This window comes from Rana temporaria, chromosome 6, assembly GCF_905171775.1.
Source record: "Rana temporaria chromosome 6, aRanTem1.1, whole genome shotgun sequence".
NCBI classification, from domain to species: Eukaryota; Metazoa; Chordata; class Amphibia; order Anura; family Ranidae; genus Rana; species Rana temporaria.
In genome coordinates, this window is record NC_053494.1 from 221,889,760 (window position 1) to 221,907,742 (window position 17,983).

At 51.2% G+C, this 17,983-nt stretch overlaps 1 protein-coding gene across 2 annotated transcripts in view; it reads left to right on the plus strand.

The window, feature by feature from the left end:
- Window positions 1-1,286: 1,286 nt before the first annotated feature.
- The window catches only part of ZNF148 (zinc finger protein 148), a 35,132-nt gene continuing 18,435 nt past the window's right edge, over window positions 1,287-17,983 (plus strand). The window contains exons 1-3 of one of the 2 annotated variants that reach the window (XM_040358322.1): window positions 1,287-1,662; window positions 7,808-7,933; window positions 11,176-11,299. In XM_040358322.1, the coding sequence (XP_040214256.1) occupies window positions 1,372-1,662; window positions 7,808-7,933; window positions 11,176-11,299 (541 nt within the window). In that variant the 5' untranslated portion in view covers window positions 1,287-1,371. The remainder of the gene's footprint in view (window positions 1,663-7,807; window positions 7,934-11,175; window positions 11,300-17,983) is intronic. The other variant, XM_040358323.1, reaches the window with a different exon arrangement.

A 17,983-nucleotide genomic window follows, 5' to 3' on the forward strand; every position in this document is an offset into this window, starting at 1 on the left:
GGGGGTATAATACAGGTTCGGGATGGGGAGAGGATTTATTATGGGGGGGGTATAATATAGGTTAGGTGTGGGTGGAAGATATATTATGGGGGGGGTATAATACAGGTTCGGGATGAGGAGAGGATATATTATGGGGGGGGGGTATAATATAGGTTCGGGATGAGGAGAGGATATATTATGGGGGGGGGGTATAATATAGGTTAGGGGTGGGTGGAGGATATATTATGGGGGGGGGGTATAATATAGGTTAGGGGTGGGTGGAGGATATATTATGGGGGGGGGGGTATAATACAGGTTTGGGATGAGGAGAGGATATATTATGGTGGGGGGGGGTATAATACAGGTTCGGGATGGGGAGAAGATATATTATGGGGGGGGGGGGTATAAGGTGTATAGGATGTAAGGTTTCATATGGGTTGGGGATAGGTAGTGGCTGTATTATGAGATGGGGGGTGGGGTGTATAATACAGGTTCGGGATGGGGAGAGGATATATTATGGGGGGGGGGGGGTATAATATAGGTTAGGGGTGGGTGGAGGATATATTATGGGGGGGGGTATAATATAGGTTCGGGATGGGGAGAGGATATATTATGGGGGGGGGGGTATAATACAGGTTCGGGATGGGGAGAGGATATATTATGGGGGGGGGGGTATAATACAGGTTCGGGATGGGGAGAGGATATATTATGGGGGGGGGGGTATAATACAGGTTCGGGATGAGGAGAGGATATATTATGGGGGGGTTATCATATTAGTTGGGGATAGGTAGTGGCTGTATTATGAGATGGGGGGGGAGTATAATATAGGTTCGGGATGGGGAGAGGAAATATTATGGGGGGGGGGGGGTATAAGGTGTATAGGATGTAAGGTTTCATATGGGTTGGGGATAGGTAGTGGCTGTATTATGGGGGGGGGGGGGGGTATAATACAGGTTCGGGATGGGGAGAGGATATATTATGGGGGGGGGGTATAATATAGGTTCGGGATGGGGAGAGGATATATTATGGGAGGGAGAAGGTATAATATAGGTTCGGGGTGGGGAGAGGATTTATTATGGGGGGGGGGGGTATAAGGTGTATAGGATGTAAGGTTTCATATGGGTTGGGGATAGGTAGTGGCTGTATTATGAGATGGGGGGGAGGGGGGGTATAATATAGGTTAGGGGTGGGTGGAGGATATATTATGGGGGGGGGGTATAATATAGGTTCGGGATGGGGAGAGGATTTATTATGGGGGGGGGGGTATAAGGTGTATAGGATGTAAGGTTTCATATGGGTTGGGGATAGGTAGTGGCTGTATTATGAGATGGGGGGAGGGGTAGCGCACCATGTGACCATCCTCCGCCTTCCTCGCAGGTCTCCACATGAATTATGAACATTGACAATAACCTGGAAGGGTTCCTTAAATGTGGCCACACCTCCATCCTGCAACCTTCCAGGGCGGGGGAGGCTGAGCGGCCCTGCACCCCCCTATCACAGACGGACCTCGGCCTGGCCGCTCAGGGGCGCGGCGGGGAGATGATGTCACAGGACGAGCTGATGGTGCAGGAGGAGACGGTGAAGAATGACGAGGAGGAGGGCGACTCGCCCGAGAGGTTGCTGCCCCCCGCCTTCCAGTACACGGTCAGCCGCCGCTCGGAATTTCTCCATAGTTATCAATTAGTAAGCTTCACAATGATCCTTCTTCCTTAAAGGATAACTCCACCCAATGCTGACAATTCACGCAGGGGGCGGGGCAAGCTTCTGCCGCGTACAAAACGTTCTCCGGCATTGGACCTGTGATCTGCAACGCCAATTTCTGAATTATGAAAAAGGAGTCACGACTCCGCCCCCTGATCTCACAGCTGATTGTGGGTGGAGTTATTCTTTATAAGGAATGTCTATTTGTTGTGTGTTTTTTTACATGATATGTTGGTGTTTTATATATATTTTACTATTGTGTGATTTTATTTATTTTGTTAGTTTTTGTGTGTTACCACTTGCAGTCAGCAGATGGCGCCCTAAGGGTCCCTCAGCCAAAACCATTGTACCCATCTCCACCAATTTCTGAGGGTCTGTCAACCAAAAACTGTTCTACATAGACCACCCGTGTCTAAAGAGTCCATCGGCATGGCTTCTAGGGGTTCATCATCCATAAAACGTTCTCCATCACCATACACATCGAAAAACCATTCTACATTGACAGCCTGCGTCCCAAGTGTCCATCACCATGGACTTCTAAGGGTTCCACCATCCAAACACCATTCTACATTGACAGCCTGTGTCCCAAGTGTCCATCACCATGGACTTCTAAGGGTTCCGCCATCCAAACACCATTCTACATTGACAGCCTGTGTCCCAAGTGTCCATCACCATGGACTTCTAAGGGTTCCGCCATCCAAACACCATTCTACATTGACAGCCTGTGTCCCAAGTGTCTATCGCCATGGACTTCTAAGGGTTCCGCCATCCAAACACCATTCTACATTGACAGCCTGTGTCCCAAGTGTCCATCACCATGGACTTCTAAGGGTTCCGCCATCGAAACACCATTCTACATTGACAGCCTGTGTCCCAAGTGTCCATCGCCATGAACTTCTAAGGGTTCCGCCATTCTACATTGACAGCCTGTGTCCCAAGTGTCCATCACCATGGACTTCTAAGGGTTCCACCATCCAAACACTATTCTACATTGACAGCCTGTGTCCATCACCATGGACTTCTGAGGGGTCCACCATCCAAACACCATTCTACATTGACAGCCTGTGTCCCAAGTGTCCATCACCATGGACTTCTAAGGGTTCCGCCATCCAAACACCATTCTACATTGACAGCCTGTCTCCCAAGTGTCCATCACCATGGACTTCTAAGGGTTCCGCCATCCAAACACCATTCTACATTGACAGCCTGTGTCCCAAGTGTCCATCACCGTGGACTTCTAAGGGTTCTGCCATCCAAACACCATTCTACATTGACAGCCTGTGTCCCAAGTGTCCATCACCATGGACTTCTAAGGGTTCCACCATCCAAACACCATTCTACATTGACAAACTGTGTCCCAAGTGTCCATCACCATGGACTTCTAAGGGTTCGGCCATCCAAACACCATTCTACATTGACAGCCTGTGTCCCAAGTGTCCATCACCATGAACTTCTAAGGGTTCCACCATCCAAACACCATTCTACATTGACAGCCTGTGTCCCAAGTGTCCATCACCATGGACTTCTAAGGGTTCCACCATCCAAACACCATTCTACATTGACAGCCTGTGTCCCAAGTGTCTATCACCATGGACTTCTAAGGGTTCCGCCATCCAAACACCATTCTACATTGACAGCCTGTGTCCATCACCATGGACTTCTAAGGGTTCCGCCATCCAAACACCATTCTACATTGACAGCCTGTGTCCCAAGTGTCCATCACCATGGACTTCTAAGGGTTCCGCCATCCAAACACCATTCTACATTGACAGCCTGTGTCCCAAGTGTCTATCACCATGGACTTCTAAGGGTTCCGCCATCCAAACACCATTCTACATTGACAGCCTGTGTCCCAAGTGTCCATCACCATGGACTTCTAAGGGTTCCACCATCCAAACACCATTCTACATTGACAGCCTGTGTCCCAAGTGTCTATCACCATGGACTTCTAAGGGTTCCGCCATCCAAACACCATTCTACAAAGATACCTTGTGTTCTCGAGCCAATCACTGTACACGGCTGAGAGCCTCAACCAAAAAAACAGTCTACATAAGACATCCTTTGTCCAAAGAGCCCATCGTTGTCTTCTAGGGGTTCTTTGTCCAAAAAACATTTCACATAAGTGACCCATGACCCCATCACCATGGTCTTCTAAGGGTCTGTCATTCAAAAAAACATTCTACATAGACAGCCTTTGCCTCGAGTCCAACACCATGGTCTTCTAAGGGTTCCATCATCCAAAAACCATTCAACAAAGATACCCTGTGTTCTTGAGCCAATCACCATACACGGCTTAGAGTCTCAACCCAAAACCAGTCTACATAGACAGCCCGTGTCCCAGGAGCCCATCACCATTGACTTCTAGGGGTTCTTTGTCCAAAAACCATTCCAAATAGATGACCCAAGCCCCAAGAGTCCATCATTATAGCCTTCTAACAGGTCTGTCAAACAAAAACTATTCTAAATAGACAACCTGTGTCTCGAGTCCATCACCATGGTCTTCTGAGGGTCCATCAACCAAAAACCATTCTACATAGACTCTCTGTGTTCCAGAGCCTATCACTATACACATTTAAGAGTCTGTCAACCAAAAACATTCTACGTAGATGGCCTGTGTCTTAATAGTTCATCGCCATATGCTTCTAAGAATCTGTCAACCGAGACCTGTTCTGTCTAGAAAGCCTGTGTCCCAAGAGCCCATCGCCATTGGCTTCTGGGTGTGCTTTGTCCAAAAAACATTCCACATAGGTGACCCGTGCCCCAAAAGTCCGTCACCATGGTCTTCTTAGGGTCCATCACCCAAAAACCATTCTACAAAGACACTCTGTCTTCTAGAGCCCATCACCATAAACGGCTCAGAGCCTCAACCAAAAAACAGTCTACATAGCCTGTGTCCCAAGAGCCCATCACCATTGACTTCTATGGGTTCTTTGTCCAAAAAACATTTCACATAGATGACCCAAGCCTCAAGAGTCCACCATGTTACCCTTCTAACAGGTTTGTCAACCAAAAACTATTCTAAATAGACAACCTGTGTCTCGAGTCCATCACCATGGTCTTCTAAAGGTTCCATCAACCAAAAACGATTCTACTCTCTGTGTTCCAGAGCCTATCGCTCTACACATTTAAGAGTCTGTCAACCAAAAACCATTCTATATAGACAGCCTGTGTCCCAAGAGCCATCACCATGCCCTCCTAAAGGTTCCATCATCCAAAAAAAATATATGCTACATAGATGTCCTGTGTCTCAGTGGTTCATCGTCCTGTGCCTCTAAGGCCCCGTACACATGGTCGGTTTGGTCCGATGAGAATGAACCGAAGTTCATTTTCATCGGACCAAACCGACCGTGTGTATAGCCCATCGGTCTGGTTTCCTTTGGTCCAAAATTTCTAAACATGCTTTAAAACTGAACCGATGGACCACTGCCCCATCGGACCAAACCGATGGTTAGTACAGAAAAGCATCGGTTCAAAACCCGCGCATGCTCAGAATCAAGTCGATGCATGCTTGGAAGCATTGAACTTTGTTTTATTCAGCACGTCGTGTGTTTGACGTCACCGCGTTCTGACCCGATCAGATTTTGTACTGATGGTGTGTACACATATCAGGCCGTACGGCCACTTCAGAGGTGAACCTATGAAAATGGTCCGACGGGCCAGTCTCATCGGTTTGGTCCGACCGTGTGTACGGGGCCTAAGGGTCTGTCGGCCAAGACCCGTTCTGCCTAGACAGCCCATGGGCTTCTAGGGGTTCGTTGTCCAAAAACCATCACACATAGATTACCTGTGTCTCAAAAGTCCATCAACCAACCACTATTCTACTTAGACACCCTGTTTTCTAGACTCCATCACCATACATGTCTAAGAGTCTCGAGCAAAACCCATTCTACATAGACAGCCTGTGTCCCAGGAGCTCATCATCATACACTTACGAGGGTTCATCATCCAAAAGAAGTTCTAGACAGCCAGTGTTCCAAGACCCCATCATCATGGCCTTGCTAAGGCTCTGTTCACACCTAGGCGTATATACGCCTGTAGTGCGACGCCGCTGCCGCCCCTGAGACGCTGGAGGGATGATTTCACATTGCCCTCTATGGAGATGGTTCACATCTCAACGCCGTACGCCTGCCGCCTGAAAACAAGTCCCGGACCCTTTTTTCAGGCGGCTTTCGGCGTCCGGCATAGGAGATGTGAACCATCTTCATAGAGGGGGTACAGCTGCATTCACAATCGCGGCGTTTTGTCGCCGCAAATCGCAGGACAAAACGCCGAGATTTTGTACGCCAAGGTGTGAATGCAGCCTTAGGGTCTGTCACCCAAAAAGCATGCTACATAGACAGCCTGTGTCCCAAGAACCCATCACCATCCAAAACCATTCTACATAGATTGCCTGTGTCTCAAGAATCAATAACCCTAGCCTTCTAAGGGTCTCTCAAATAAAAAACATTCTATATAGAAAGCCTTTTTCCCAAGTGCTCCTGACTTTGCACTTCTAAGGGTCAGTCCGCCAAACGCTATTCTACATAGACAGCCTGTGTCCCATGAGCCCATCACCCATGAGCTTTTAGGAGTCTGTTAGCCAGAAGCCATTCCACATAGTTGGCTTGTGCCCCAAGAGCCTATCACCATACACTTCTAAGAGTCAGCCAATCAAAAAACATTCTACATAGATAGTCTATGTTCTTAGTGCCCATCACCACACACTACTAAGGGTCTGTCAACCAAAAACCGTCCTACATGACCAGTCTTAAGAGCTCAACACTGTGACTTTCTAAGGGTCTGTCAACCAAAAATGATTCTATATAGACAGCCTGTGTCCCAATAGTACATCACCATATCCTTCTAGAAGTCATTGAAACAAACATTCTAAATAGATGGTCTCTGTCCCAAGAGTCTATCACCCTAGACTTCTAAAGATCTGTGAACCACAAACGGGTCCTTAGAGCCCACCACCATGGCCTTCTAAGGGTCTATCAACCATTTTATATAGACAGCTCTTGTCCCAAGAGATAATTGCTGTCTTCTAAGCGTCTGTCAACCAATAACCGTTTTACGTAACCTTTGTCCTAAGACTTCCACATCATGTCCTTCGAAGGTTCCATCAACCTTCTCTACATAGCGTGTGTTCCAAGAGTTCATTACTATGGACTTCTAAGGGTCTGTCATCGAAAATCATTCTATGTAGATTGCCTGTGTCTCAAGAGTTCATCGTCACCATGTGCTTCTAAGGCCCCGTACACACGACCAGTTTCCTCGGCAGAATTCAGCTTCCGACCGAGTTTCTGGCTGAATTCTGCCGAGGAAACTGGTCGTGTGTACACTTTCGGCCGAGGAAGCCGACAAAGAGCTCAACGAGGAAATAGAGAACATGTTCTCTATTTCCTCGTTGTTCTATGGGAGCTCTCGTCCCGCCGAGCTCCTCGGCGGCTTCAGGGCTGAACTGGCCGAGGAACTCGATGTGTTTGGCACGTCGAGTTCCTCGGCCGTGTGTACGAGGCCTATGAGTCTGTCAACAAAAACCTGCTCTAGATAGACAGACTGTGTCCAAAGGGCCCATGGCCGTGGGCATCTAGGGGTCCATTACCCAGAAATCATTCTACATGGCCTGTGTCCCAAGAGTTGATCGCTATGGTCTGTCAACCAAAAACTGTCCTACAATCCTGTGTGCTAAGAGCTCAACACCGTGGCCTTCCAAGGGTCTACCATAAACCACTTTATATAGACAGCCATTGTCCCGAGAGTTCATCACCCTAAACATCTAAGGGAGTGCAACCAAAAAACATTCTGCTTAGACAGCCATTGTCCCAAGTGCTCCTCACTGTGCACTGTGAAGAGGGGGGGGGGGGCAGGGACAGTCAGGCTGGGGAGCAAAGTCTAGATAATGCTGGATGTCCTCCAGCCAGGAAATAAGGGCGGGTTCTATCTGACTTGCTGCATCTTCTGAGAAGCTCACAGTGTGCAGGGAAATCAGAGTAAGCCATTTCAATCTTGGAGAGGAAGCGGTACAGCGGTCAGATTTAAGCCCTACCTACCACTGACATCTGCTGCCTCTGCCAGGTCTGGATTGTTGATAGCTGTCAGGTTATTGGACATCCTATAATGTGGCTTTGTTGCCCCCCCCCCGTAGGTTCATGTGAAGCAAGAGATCAAGCTCACAGAGGAAGTAGATCCCCGCCTGATGGACAGCATGCAGCTGACTGGACCTGTAGATCTTCAGAAAAAGAAGAAAAGAAAACAGCGTTCCCCGGCCAAGGTCAGCAGTGTGTTTATAAACAATGTGTTCAGGTATCACATGGGGGGGGGGGGCAGCAATATGTTTATAAGCAGTGTCTTGTGGAGGGGGGGAGCCAGTGATACGATTATAGGCAATGCGCCCCAGTGTCCTGTGGGGAGAGCCAGCAATTGGTTTATATGCAATGTACCAAAGTATCCTGTGCGAGGAGCCAGCAGTATGATTATATGCAATACACCTAAGTGTCCTGTGGGGGGAACCAGCAGTATGATTATATGCAATACACCTAAGTATCCTGTGGGGGGAACCAGCAGTATGATTATATGCAATACACCTAAGTATCCTGTGGGAGGAGCCAGCAGTATGATTATATGCAATACACCTAAGTGTCCTGTGGGGGGAGCCAGCAGTATGATTATATGCAATACACCTAAGTGTCCTGTGGGGGGAACCAGCAGTATGATTATATGCAATACACCTAAGTGTCCTGTGGGGGGAACCAGCAGTATGATTATATGCAATACACCTAAGTGTCCTGTGCGAGGAGCCAGCAGTATGATTATATGCAATACACCTAAGTGTCCTGTGGGGGGAACCAGCAGTATGATTATATGCAATACACCTAAGTATCCTGTGGGGGGAACCAGCAGTATGATTATATGCAATACACCTAAGTATCCTGTGGGAGGAGCCAGCAGTATGATTATATGCAATACACCTAAGTGTCCTGTGGGGGGAGCCAGCAGTATGATTATATGCAATACACCTAAGTGTCCTGTGGGGGGAGCCAGCAGTATGATTATATGCAATACACCTAAGTGTCCTGTGGGGGGAGCCAGCAGTATGATTATATGCAATACACCTAAGTGTCCTGTGGGGGGAGCCAGCGGTATGAGGCAATGTACCCAAGTATTCTGTGAGGAAAGCCAGCAATAAGTTTAGAAGCAATGCGCCCAAGTATCCTGTGGGGGGAGCCAGCGTTCTGATTATAAGCAATGCACCCAAGCAGGGCCGCCATCAGGGGGGTACAGGCAGTACACCTGTATTTTTTTATTAAAGGGCCAATTTTTTTAGAGGTCCCCAGGGCCCCGGATGGCAACCCCTCCTTTTTTTTAATCTATTTTTATTAAAAAAATATATATTTTTTCTAATATTTTAATAAAATGTTTTATTAAAGGGACAATTTTTTTTTTTAGGGGTACGGAGATCCCCAGGGCCCCGGATGACAACCCCCCTTTTTTATATATATTTTTTTATATATATATATATATATATATATATATATATTGTTTTATTTCTTATATATATGTATATATATATTATTATTAACTACTTGCCGACCAGCCGCCGGCAGGTCGGCTCTCCTGGGCGAGAGGCCGTCATACTACGTCGGCTCTCTTTGCGGCCACTAGGGGCGCATGCGTGCCGCCCGCTCGTCCGTGACTCCCGTGCGGGTGCCCGGTGGGCGCGATCGCCGCCGGGCACACGCGATCGCTCGTTACAGAGTGGGGACCGGGAGCTGTGTGTGTAAACACACAGCTCCTGGTCCTGTCAGGGGGGGAAATGCTGATCCTCTGTTTATACAATGTATGAACAGCGATCAGTCATTTCCCCTAGTGAGGCCACCCCCCCCCCCCCACAGTTAGAACACACCCAGGGAACATACTTAAAGCGGTGGTTCACCCATAAAAACGACTTCCCCCTATTACACTGCCCCCCCGCATTACAATACGATTATGCCTTTAATTTTTTTTTGGCTGCTGTACATACCTGGGTACAGTTATTCACCCGTGTCCTCCAGGTTGCGAGTCCCGCGGGAGTGGGCGTTCCTACCATTGCGGTGATTGACGTTTTGACTAAAAAATGAGCTCCCCCCCGTCGCGTAAGCCGCGTCACGACTGGCGAAAGGAGCCGAACTGCGATGTGCAGGCGCAGTATAGCGCCGAATAGCCGTTCGGCTCCTTCCGCCAATCGTGACGCTGCTTACGCGACGGGGGGGAGCTCGTTTTTTAGTCAAAACGTCAATCACTGCCATGGTAGGAACGCCCACTCCCGCGGGACTCGCAACCTGGAGGACACGGGTGAATAGCTGTACCCAGGTATGTACAGCAGCCAAAAAAAAATTAAAGGCATAATCGTATTGTAATGCGGGGGGGGCAGTGTAATAGGGGGAAGTCGTTTTTATGGGTGAACCACCGCTTTAACCACTTCCGGGCCCCCTAGTGTTAACCCCTTCCCTGCCAGTGGCATTTTTATAGTAATCCAATGCATTTTTATAGCACTGATCGCTAGAAAAATGACCATGGTCCCAAAAATGTGTCAAAAGTGTCCGAAGTGTCCGCCATAATGTCGCAGTACCGAAAAAAAATCGCTGATCGCCGCCATTACTAGTAAAAAAAATATATTAATAAAAATGCCATAAAAATACCCCCTATTTTGGAAAACGCTATAAATTTTGCGCAAACCAATCAATAAACGCTTATTGAGATTTTTTTTAACTAAAAATATGTAGAAGAATACGTATCGGACTAAACTGAGGAAAAAAAACGTTTTTTTATATATTTTTGGGGGATATTTATTATAGCAAAAAGTAAAAAATATTGTCGCTCTATTTTTGTTTATAGCGCAAAAACTAAAAACCGCAGAGGTGATCAAATACCACCAAAAGAAATCTCTATTTGTGGGAAAAAAATGACGCCAATTTTGTTTGTGAGCCACGTCGCACGACCGCGCAATTGTGAGTTAAAGCGACGCAGTGCCGAATCGCAAAAAGTACTCTGGTCTTTGACTAGCAATATGGTCCGGGGGTTAAGTGGTTAAAGGGCCCAGAGGTCCCCAGGGCCCTGGATGGCAACCCCCCCCTTTTTTTTATTTTTTATAAATGTTTATTTATTTTTTTTATATATATTTTTTTTATTTATTTTTTATTAAAGGGCCCAGAGGTCCCGGATGGCAACCCCCTTTTTTGTAATTTCTTTTTATAAAAAAAATAATAATAATTTGTGTATATATATATATATATATATATATATTTTTATTAAAGGGCCCAGAGGTCCCCAGGGCCCCGGATGGCTACCCCCCTTTTTTTATATATATTTCAATCTCAATTTCAGACGGCAGCACCCCCCCCCCCCCCCCAGTGTCCTATGCGGGGGAGCCAGCAATACATTTATATGCAATGCACTCACGTGTCCTGTAGGGGGACATTTTTGCTAAACACTGATATCCTTATAAATTATCTTGCCGCTTTGCTTCATCACCAGATCCTGACTATTAATGAGGACGGTTCTCTGGGCCTGAAGATCCCCAAGTGTCACGTGTGTGAGCATTGCAACGCTGCCTTCCGAACCAACTACCACCTGCAGAGACACGTCTTCATCCACACAGGTGAGACTCCGCTGTGCACATACATCATACCGCCACCAGGGGGGGCACTCCTGGTAATGTACACCTCCCCTCCCTGTAATGTGCACCTCCCCTCCCGGTAATGTGCACCTCCCCTCCCTGTAATGTGCTCCTCCCCTCCCAGTAATGTGCACCTCCCCTCCCTCTAATGTGCACCTCCCCTCCCTGTAATGTGCACCTCCCCTTCCAGTAATGTGCACCTCCCCTCCCTGTAATGTGCACCTCCCCTCCCTGTAATATGCACCTCCCCTCCCTGTAATGTGCACCTCCCCTCCCTGTAATGTGCACCTCCCCTTACTGTAATGTGCACCTCCCCTCCCTGTAATGTGCACCTCCCCTCACAGTAATGTGCACCTCCCCTCCCTGTAATATGCACCTCCCCTCCCTGTAATGTGCACCTCCCCTCCCTGTAATGTGCACCTCCCCTTACTGTAATGTGCACCTCCCCTCCCGGTAATGTGACCTCCCCTCCCGGTAATGTGCACCTCCCCTCCCGGTAATGTGACCTCCCCTCCCTGTAATGTGCACCTCCCCTCCCTGTAATGTGCACCTCCCCTCCCTGTAATATGCACCTCCCCTCCCGGTAATGTGACCTCCCCTCCCGGTAATGTGCACCTCCCCTCCCGGTAATGTGACCTCCCCTCCCTGTAATGTGCACCTCCCCTCCCTGTAATGTGCACCTCCCCTCCCTGTAATATGCACCTCCCCTCCCGGTAATGTGACCTCCCCTCCCTGTAATGTGCACCTCCCCTTCCAGTAATGTGACCTCCCCTCCCTGTAATGTGACCTCCCCTCCCGGTAATGTGCTCCTCCCCTCCCGGTAATGTGCACCTCCCCTTCCAGTAATGTGCACCTCCTCTTCCTCCAATGTGCACCTCCCCTTCCAGTAATGTGCACCTCCTCTTCCTCCAATGTGCACCTCCCCTCCCTGTAATGTGCACCTCCCCTTCCAGTAATGTGCACCTCCTCTTCCTCCAATGTGCACCTCCCCTCCCTCTAATATGCACCTCCCCTCCCTGTAATGTACACCTCCCCTCCCGGTAATGTGCACCTCCCCTCCCTGTAATGTGCACCTCCCCTCCCAGTAATGTGCACCTCCCCTCCCAGTAATGTGCACCTCCCCTCCCTGTAATGTGCACCTCCCCTCCCTCTAATGTGCACCTCCCCTACCTGTAATATGCACCTCCCCTCCCTGTAATATGCACCTCCCCTCCCTGTAATGTGCACCTCCCCTCCCAGTAATGTGCACCTCCCCTCCCTGTAATGTACACCTCCCCTCCCGGTAATGTGCACCTCCCCTCCCAGTAATGTGCACCTCCCCTCCCAGTAATGTGCACCTCCCCTCCCTGTAATGTGCACCTCCCCTCCCTCTAATGTGCACCTCCTCTCCCTGTAATGTGCACCTCCCCTCCCTGTAATGTGTACCTCCCCTCTCTGTAATGTGCACCTCCCCTCCCTCTAATGTGCACCTCCCCTCCCTGTAATGTGCACCTCCCCTCCCTGTAATATGCACCTCCCCTCCCTCTAATGTGCACCTCCCCTACCTGTAATATGCACCTCCCCTCCCTGTAATATGCACCTCCCCTCCCTGTAATGTGCACCTCCCCTCCCTGTAATATGCACCTCCCCTCCCTGTAATATGCACCTCCCCTCCCTGTAATGTGCACCTCCCCTCCCTGTAATGTGCACCTCCCCTCCCTGTAATATGCACCTCCCCTCCCTGTAATATGCACCTCCCCTCCCTGTAATGTGCACATCCCCTTCCAGTAATGTGCACCTCCCCTCCCTGTAATGTGCACCTCCCCTCCCTCTAATGTACACCTCCCCTCCCTGTAATGTGCACCTCCCCTCCCTGTAATATGCACCTCCCCTCCCTGTAATGTGCACCTCCCCTCCCTGTAATATGCACCTCCCCTCCCTGTAATGTGCTCCTCCCCTTCCAGTAATGTGCACCTCCCCTCCCTGTAATATGCACCTCCCCTCCCGGTAATGTGCACCTCCCCTCCCTGTAATGTGCACCTCCCCTCCCTCTAATGTGCTCCTCCCCTCCCTGTAATGTGCTCCTCCCCTACCTGTAATATGCACCTCCCCTCCCTGTAATATGCACCTCCCCTCCCTGTAATGTGCACCTCCCCTCCCTGTAATGTGCACCTCCCCTCCCTGTAATATGCACCTCCCCTCCCTGTAATGTGCACCTCCCCTCCCTGTAATGTGCACCTCCCCTCCCTGTAATGTGCACCTCCCCTCCCTGTAATATGCACCTCCCCTCCCTGTAATATGCACCTCCCCTCCCTGTAATGTGCACATCCCCTTCCAGTAATGTGCACCTCCCCTCCCTGTAATGTGCACCTCCCCTCCCTCTAATGTACACCTCCCCTCCCTGTAATGTGCACCTCCCCTCCCTGTAATATGCACCTCCCCTCCCTGTAATGTGCACCTCCCCTCCCTGTAATATGCACCTCCCCTCCCTGTAATGTGCTCCTCCCCTTCCAGTAATGTGTACCTCCCCTCCCTGTAATATGCACCTCCCCTCCCTCTAATGTGCACCTCCCCTCCCTGTAATGTGACCTCCCCTCCTGGTAATGTGACCTCCCCTCCCTCTAATGTGCACTTCCCCTCCCTGTAATATGCACCTCCCCTCCCTGTAATGTACACCTCCCCTCCCTGTAATGTGCACCTCCCCTACCTGTAATGTACACCTCCCCTCCCTGTAATGTGACCTCCCCTCCTGGTAATGTGACCTCCCCTCCCGGTAATATGCACCTCCCCTCCCTCTAATGTGCACTTCCCCTCCCTGTAATATGCACCTCCCCTCCCTGTAATGTGCACCTCCCCTCCCTGTAATATGCACCTCCCCTCCCTGTGATGTGCACCTCCCCTCCCGGTAATATGCACCTCCCCTCCCTGTAATGTGCACCTCCCCTACCTGTAATGTGCACCTCCCCTCCCAGTAATGTGCACCTCCCCTCCCTGTAATGTGCTCCTCCCCTCCCTCTAATGTGCACCTCCCCTCCCTGTAATGTGCACCTCCCCTCCCTGTAATGTGCACCTCCCTCTAATGTGCACCTCCCCTCCCAGTAATGTGCACCTCCCCTCCCTGTAATGTGCACCTCCCCTCCCTCTAATGTGCACCTCCCCTCCCAGTAATGTGCACCTCCCCTCCCTGTAATGTGCACCTCCCCTCCCTGTAACGTGCACCTCCCCTCCCTCTAATGTGCACCTCCCCTCCCAGTAATGTGCACCTCCCCTCCCGGTAATATGCACCTCCCCTCCCGGTAATGTGCACCTCCCCTCCCGGTAATGTGCACCTCCCCTCCCTGTAATGTGCACCTCCCCTCCCGGTAATATGCACCTCCCCTCCCTGTAATGTGCACCTCCCCTCCCTGTAATGTGCACCTCCCCTCCCTGTAATGTGCACCTCCCCTCCCTGTAATGTGCTCCTCCCCTCCCAGTAATGTGCACCTCCCCTCCCTGTAATGTGCTCCTCCCCTCCCGGTAATGTGCACCTCCCCTCCCAGTAATGTGCACCTCCCCTCCCTGTAATGTACACCTCCCCTCCCGGTAATGTGCACCTCCCCTCCCAGTAATGTGCACCTCCCCTCCCAGTAATGTGCACCTCCCCTCCCTGTAATGTGCACCTCCCCTCCCTCTAATGTGCACCTCCTCTCCCTGTAATGTGCACCTCCCCTCCCTGTAATGTGTACCTCCCCTCTCTGTAATGTGCACCTCCCCTACCTGTAATGTGCACCTCCCCTCCCTGTAATGTGTACCTCCCCTCCCAGTAATGTGCACCTCCCCTCCCTGTAATGTGCACCTCCCCTCCCTCTAATGTGCACCTCCCCTCCCTCTAATGTGCACCTCCCCTACCTGTAATATGCACCTCCCCTCCCTGTAATATGCACCTCCCCTCCCTGTAATGTGCACCTCCCCTCCCTGTAATATGCACCTCCCCTCCCTGTAATATGCACCTCCCCTCCCTGTAATGTGCACCTCCCCTCCCTGTAATATGCACCTCCCCTCCCTGTAATATGCACCTCCCCTCCCTGTAATGTGCACCTCCCCTCCCTGTAATGTGCACCTCCCCTCCCTGTAATATGCACCTCCCCTCCCTGTAATGTGACCTCCCCTCCCGGTAATGTGCACCTCCCCTCCCTGTAATGTGCACATCCCCTTCCAGTAATGTGCACCTCCCCTCCCTCTAATGTGCACCTCCCCTCCCTGTAATGTGCACCTCCCCTCCCTGTAATGTGACCTCCCCTCCCTGTAATGTGACCTCCCCTCCCGGTAATGTGCACCTCCCCTCCCAGTAATGTGCACCTCCCCTCCCAGTAATGTGCTCCTCCCCTCCCTGTAATGTGCACCTCCCCTCCCAGTAATGTGCACCTCCCCTCCTAGTAATGTACACCTCCCCTTCCAGTAATGTGCACCTCCCCTACCTGTAATGTACACCTCCCCTCCCTGTAATGTGCACCTCCCCTCCCTGTAATATGCACCTCCCCTCCCTGTAATGTGCACCTCCCCTCCCTGTAATATGCACCTCCCCTCCCTGTAATGTGCTCCTCCCCTTCCAGTAATGTGTACCTCCCCTCCCTGTAATATGCACCTCCCCTCCCTGTAATATGCACCTCCCCTCCCTGTAATGTACACCTCCCCTCCCTGTAATGTGCACCTCCCCTCCCTGTAATGTGCACCTCCCCTCCCTGTGATGTGCACCTCCCCTCCCTGTAATGTGCACCTCCCCTCCCAGTAATGTGCACCTCCCCTCCCAGTAATGTGCTCCTCCCCTCCCTGTAATGTGCACCTCCCCTCCCAGTAATGTGCACCTCCCCTCCTAGTAATGTACACCTCCCCTTCCAGTAATGTGCACCTCCCCTACCTGTAATGTACACCTCCCCTCCCTGTAATGTGCACCTCCCCTCCCAGTAATGTACACCTCCCCTCCCTCTAATGTGCACCTCCCCTCCCTGTAATGTGCACCTCCCCTCCCTGTAATGTGACCTCCCCTCCCTGTAATGTGCTCCTCCCCTCCCTCTAATGTGCACCTCCCCTCCCAGTAATGTGCACCTCCCCTCCCTCTAATGTGCACCTCCCCTCCCTCTAATGTGCACCTCCCCTCCCAGTAATGTGCACCTCCCCTCCCTGTAATGTGCACCTCCCCTCCCTGTAACGTGCACCTCCCCTCCCTCTAATGTGCACCTCCCCTCCCAGTAATGTGCACCTCCCCTCCCGGTAATATGCACCTCCCCTCCCTGTAATGTGCACCTCCCCTCCCTGTAATGTGCACCTCCCCTCCCTGTAATGTGCACCTCCCCTCCCTGTAATGTGCTCCTCCCCTCCCTGTAATGTGCACCTCCCCTCCCTGTAATGTGCTCCTCCCCTCCCGGTAATATGCACCTCCCCTCCCTGTAATGTGCACCTCCCCTCCCTGTAATGTGCACCTCCCCTCCCTGTAATGTGCACCTCCCCTCCCTGTGATGTGCACCTCCCCTCCCTGTAATGTGCACCTCCCCTCCCAGTAATGTGCACCTCCCCTCCCTGTAATGTGCTCCTCCCCTCCCTCTAATGTGCACCTCCCCTCCCTGTAATGTGCACCTCCCCTCCCTGTAATGTGACCTCCCCTCCCTGTAATGTGACCTCCCCTCCCGGTAATGTGCACCTCCCCTCCCAGTAATGTGCACCTCCCCTCCCTGTAATGTGCACCTCCCCTCCCAGTAATGTGCTCCTCCCCTCCCTGTAATGTGCACCTCCCCTCCCAGTAATGTGCACCTCCCCTCCTAGTAATGTACACCTCCCCTTCCAGTAATGTGCACCTCCCCTACCTGTAATGTACACCTCCCCTCCCTGTAATGTGCACCTCCCCTCCCTGTAATATGCACCTCCCCTCCCTGTAATGTGCACCTCCCCTCCCTGTAATATGCACCTCCCCTCCCTGTAATGTGCTCCTCCCCTTCCAGTAATGTGTACCTCCCCTCCCTGTAATATGCACCTCCCCTCCCTGTAATATGCACCTCCCCTCCCTGTAATGTACACCTCCCCTCCCTGTAATGTGCACCTCCCCTACCTGTAATGTACACCTCCCCTCCCTGTAATGTGCACCTCCCCTCCCTGTAATGTGCACCTCCCCTCCCTGTGATGTGCACCTCCCCTCCCTGTAATGTGCACCTCCCCTCCCAGTAATGTGCACCTCCCCTCCCTGTAATGTGCTCCTCCCCTCCCTCTAATGTGCACCTCCCCTCCCTGTAATGTGCACCTCCCCTCCCTGTAATGTGACCTCCCCTCCCTGTAATGTGCTCCTCCCCTCCCTCTAATGTGCACCTCCCCTCCCAGTAATGTGCACCTCCCCTCCCTCTAATGTGCACCTCCCCTCCCTCTAATGTGCACCTCCCCTCCCAGTAATGTGCACCTCCCCTCCCTGTAATGTGCACCTCCCCTCCCTGTAACGTGCACCTCCCCTCCCTCTAATGTGCACCTCCCCTCCCAGTAATGTGCACCTCCCCTCCCGGTAATATGCACCTCCCCTCCCTGTAATGTGCACCTCCCCTCCCTGTAATGTGCACCTCCCCTCCCTGTAATGTGCACCTCCCCTCCCTGTAATGTGCTCCTCCCCTCCCTGTAATGTGCACCTCCCCTCCCTGTAATGTGCTCCTCCCCTCCCGGTAATATGCA